The sequence below is a fragment of the Berghia stephanieae genome, chromosome 15 (assembly GCF_034508935.2).
Source record: "Berghia stephanieae isolate SIO BIC M18660-M18661 chromosome 15, UCSD_Bste_1.3, whole genome shotgun sequence".
Taxonomy (NCBI): Eukaryota; Metazoa; Mollusca; class Gastropoda; order Nudibranchia; family Aeolidiidae; genus Berghia; species Berghia stephanieae.
The window spans coordinates 24,247,125-24,252,124 of record NC_088374.1 but is presented as its reverse complement, the minus strand read 5'-3'; the positions used below and the strand labels follow the sequence as shown (position 1 = coordinate 24,252,124).

At 38.5% G+C, this 5,000-nt stretch overlaps 2 protein-coding genes across 3 annotated transcripts in view; one reads left to right on the top strand and one right to left on the bottom strand.

Annotated features, from left to right (window-relative positions):
- Window positions 1-3,919, top strand: part of LOC144960509 (uncharacterized) — a 13,124-nt gene extending 9,205 nt beyond the window's left edge. Inside the window, exons 5-7 of the mRNA XM_078893688.1 lie at window positions 1-800; window positions 1,681-1,710; window positions 2,936-3,919. The exon at window positions 1-800 is cut by the window's left edge and continues 129 nt beyond it. Of these exons, the coding sequence (XP_078749814.1) occupies window positions 1-800; window positions 1,681-1,710; window positions 2,936-2,940 (835 nt within the window). The 3' untranslated portion in view covers window positions 2,941-3,919. The remainder of the gene's footprint in view (window positions 801-1,680; window positions 1,711-2,935) is intronic.
- Window positions 1-5,000, bottom strand: part of LOC144960241 (NXPE family member 4-like) — a 384,922-nt gene that overhangs the window by 123,826 nt on the left and 256,096 nt on the right. The gene's annotated exons all lie outside the window — the stretch shown is intronic.

Sequence of the window (5,000 nt, the reverse complement as noted above, 5' to 3'; positions counted from 1 at the left end):
CACAAATAACCACCACCACGCCGGAAACGGAACTAGTAACCACGGAGTCGATGGTGATGAGCAGAGATATCTCGGAGACTCTTCCACCACCCCTCCCACGACTCCTCCCACGACCCCTTCCACATACAACAGTAACAACAACAGCAATGGTGCTAAGAACGTAGTAAAAAATGAAATGAATACTGGGAGAGGTGGTGGTGGTAGTAGTAGTAGTAGTAGTAGTAGTAGTAGTAGTAGTAGTAGTAGTAGTAGTAGTAGTAGTAGTAGTAGTGGTAGTAGTGGTAATACTAGTAGTCACAGCGATAGAAGTGATATAAGTGGTAGTAGTAGTAATGGTAGTAGCATTATTAACAGTGGATTGACTACTTATAGTAGCAGTAATAGTAGTGATGTCAGTGATTTCATATCCAAAACCACAAGAGCTTTAGGCACGACTACTAACTCTCCTACGAGCGTATCTGTTGCAGCCACGATTTCAACTAGCATAAACAAGAACAATACCAGCACGAATCCCAACAATATTATTCCCAACACCACAAAAAATACATCACCATTGATTAGCACGGATAGTTCAACAACCGGAAACGGCTCGCCGAACAGCCAAAGCAGCATCGGGAGTCACAACGGGAACAACAGAAATCACAACAAAATCAACATCAACGCGCACAGCAGCAGTGGTGGAGGTGGGAGTGGGGGCGGTGACAACCCAAATCGTGACGTCATCACCCACAGTAAACAGGAATCCGGTCGCGCTGCAGCCACGCTGGACATTGCGATGACCAGTCCATCTACCACAAAAAGTCAGTTTCATTTCAATCTACACGTACATACATGATCCATTGCCACAAAACGGTGAATGAATCAATTTTAGAAATAAAGAAAGCTTCAACTTTATATTGCACAATATCCACTTAATGTGCTAAAAGCGCTTTACAGGGGGTCCCTGGTCAACAGCAACACGTAACATGTAGAGAGAAACATGACGCCTGTTAGGCGATATTACAATGTCTTCGGACAGAGACAACACAGTTAGATTTGACTTCACCATCATCATCATCATCATCATCATCATCATCATCATCATCATCATCATCATCATCATCACCACAACCACCACCACCATCATCATCACCACCATCACCATCATCATCACCACCACCACCATTATCATAACCACACCACCACCATCACCACCACCACCAGCACCACCACATCCGCCACCACCACTATCACCACCACCACCATATCATCATCACCACCATCATCATCACCACCATCATCACCACCACCATCAGCATCATCACCACCACCACCATCATCATCACCACCACCATCATCATCACCACCACCACCACCATCACCACCACCACCACAATCATCATTATCATCATCATCATCACCACCACCACCCTATGACCACCACCACCACCACTATCACCATCATTACCATCATCACCACCACTATCACCAACATTACCACCATCACCACCACAATCACCATCATTACCACCACCACCACCACTATCACCATCATCACCACCACCATCATCACCACCACCACCATCACCACCACCACCACCATCATCATCACCACTACCACAACCACCATCACCATCACCATCACCACCATCACCACCATCATCACCACCACCCGTATCATGAATCTTATCTTCATTTCAGCTCGAGTCAACATAGGCCCAGCAATTATTGGTAAATATCCCATACATGTAGTGTAAGCAGCATCCCCCATACATACATATGGACAATCATTTTAAGGAAGGCCTTCCGAAAGCTCCTCATGCTAGCATTTCTTTCATATTGTATTTTCACCGTCGATCTTTTGTCATGCGTTTATTTATTCAATGGGTAAATATATCGAGCTAGTAGCATTTTAAAAACTCTATAACAAACCTTCATAGATAAGTCAAAGTTTAAACTTTCCTAACACGACCATTGTTTTGGTTTTCCGTCGCCATTTTGTTTTGTGAAGTATTGAAAGCAGTCCTGGGTGTTGTCTATTTTTTTTATTAGGGTTAGTCATAAGTCTAAGTAAAGGTGCTACTATTAGGATCAGTTAAAGGTACACTACTAGGTTTTATTCTTTCTTCGGGTTAGTTGAGGGAATATTTGAATTGCTTCCCTTAGCAGGAGGAGCTTACGGATAGGCTCTCCATTTTAAAACGGTTGGGTCTATTATGCGAGGGTAAATTTGAAGCCAAAGTTACAAAATCTCCGTTAAAAATGAAAAATCTTCAGAGAGGCGAAGGAATATAGATTATCCATCAAACAAGATGTCTGATGTCAACGGGAATCACCCATATTGTCCTAGTGAGCAAATTGGAGTTTAATAATTTTGCCCATGGAAAAAAAAAACGAAAGTGCCTGAATTTGGGCTCGAACCCGGAACCTTCTGGATCAGAGTGCAAAGCCTTAATATCTCGGCCACTTCGCCCCTCTGTGTAGTATAAAAGGTAATCTGTTAAAAGGGTAATGAGCGCCAAACATGAACTAGATGCCAACCACGGACGTTTCGAACCTCAAAACCATCAACAACAAAAATATTAAAAAGCCAGTAAAGACATAAATATAATACTTGAAAAACAAATGTCTGAAATATTATATATATATATATATATATTATATATATATATATATATATATATATATTATATTATATAGAGAGAGAGAGAGAGAGAGAGAGAGAGAGAGAGAGAGAGAGAGAGAGAGTCAAAGAGAAGGAGATGTAGAGAGAGAGGGAGAAAGGGAAGAAAAGACTGAGAGAGAGAGAGAAAGAGAGAGAGAGAGAGAGAGAGAGAGAGAGAGAGAGAGAGAGAGAGAGAGAGAGAGAGAGAGAGAGAGAGAGAGCGATATTTAATTAAGGGGATTGAAAATACGAAACTTTCATAGTATTTAAACATTTATTCTTCTTTTCCAGGATAACTCCAGCAGCAACCGACGCACCCACAAATCAAATCAAGACATCACTGATGGCCGCGTAAACCAAATGTGACCCTTCGCCTCAAAACGGTATTAAGTCGGGATTCTTAAGTTGTTGAAAACTGAATTTATAGCCAGAAATATCAGACTTGTGTTGAGTTTGTATGTTTTATTGAGGAGAATGGATACCATATTTTAGGGTGCTAATGCCAACAATTTATATTTTTGACCAGTTTTTTTACATTAAATCCGGCTTTTAAGCACTTGGTTCGTTCCGACATAATACCGTTTTGAGACGATGGGTCACAAATATCCAACTACAGTCAATACCGGTTACACCAACCAACGCCAGTTTGCTTAGTTCTAAAACTAAAAAGAAAATCATTACTTTTTATTCTTCAAGCTGGCTAGAACCTTTCATATGTCTTGTGATCAGAATGTATAAAACTCAAAACAAGATCATATTTATAATGTTTTTCTCCTCTGGATACACTTTTATGATGGTCGGAGAAATATTTCATAAAGGCGCTGGCCATTGTTGCGATAGTTTAGAGCCAGTGTTACTAAGTTACCATGCGTCATTAGGAAGGAAGTGACGTTACGGCTTTTGAATCCTATTCCAAAATATTTCTTGTTATTTTTTCCATTCTGACATTTGTGACCCACCGTATCAAAGCGGTATTATGTCGGGATCCACTCGGTAAGGGAAATTGAATTCATAGCCATAAATATCCAACTTGGGTTTAATTTCTGTACGTTATGGTGGAGTATAAAGACTATTTCTTGCTTTGCAAAATCTTCTAAGGTCCAATTTCTCATCATTCTATCTCTAAATTCACTTTTTGGGGTCTGAATCATCCCGACATAATACCGTTTTGAGACGGAGGGTCACATTTTTTCCTTTTTTAAAATATATCTATGCAGCAGCATTTAATGACCTTCAGTTGATGGAAAAATTATTAAACTTGAAATACTTTAGAAAGTCTCGTTGTTGTTGCTGCTGCTGCTGTTGTCGTCGTCGTCGTTGTTGTCGTTGTTGATATTTTTGTTGTCGTTATTGTTTTTATTATTATTATTATTATTATTATTATTATTATTATTATTATTATTATTATTATTATTATTATTATTATTATTATTATTATTATTATTATTATCATTGTTTTTGTTGTTGTTGTTTTTGTTTCTTTCCTGTTTTTATTTTCAAAATTCGTTCCATCTTGGGTTTTGTTTTGTTATGTGATTTTGCTTGTTTTGTTGGGTTTTTTTTTTTGTTTCTTTTTTTTTTTGGGCTGCTTTTTTAAATTTTTGGTAGGTTTCTTTTTTGTTATTGCTGTTGTTATTTTTTTTTTTGGGGGGGGGGGGGTTAAATATAGTTATCGTTTGCGGTCCACAAAGTTCTTGACTAAAATGTCTCCATTTCTTGTTGACCTTCCTGCTCATCTTTCTCGCCAGTCGTCTCCTTTTCTACAGTTAAAACGACTCGTCATGTAACAATCAAATCAATATTCTTATTTAAATTATAAGAACGCGTACCTTTGTGAAGAATATAAGTATTAAAAAATGGTTCCAACTATCAGGGGACTCTGTGGTGTAATGGTAGCACGTCTGACCGGTAACAAGAAGGTCTAAGGTTCGATCCCCAGTCGAAGTTGATTGATTTTGTGAGATGTTTTTTTTGTTTTGTTTTGTTTTTTATTATTCTTGCTTTGTCTGCCACCTTCCCATCCATTCACACTTGTTCAGATCTTTATTCTTTTCTAATAAGACTTAGTGACGTTTTTTCTCATTTAAAATAATAATTTTAAAAGAAAATAACAAAGAAAGATCGATAACTCGTAGTACAAATAAAAGGGCATTATGTAAGCTAAGGGACATAACTGTGACAATTATATCGGAATATTGTTCGAATTAACACTTATTGCGGCCCCTGATTTAAGTCAAAAATAAGTCTACTACTGTTGTTGCTGTGCGATTGTCCAAAAAGCTCACTAAAGAATAGGGAATGAGATTAGCGGAAGAGTAGCGTCCCTTGATTCGACGTCACCCATAGTCTATGACGT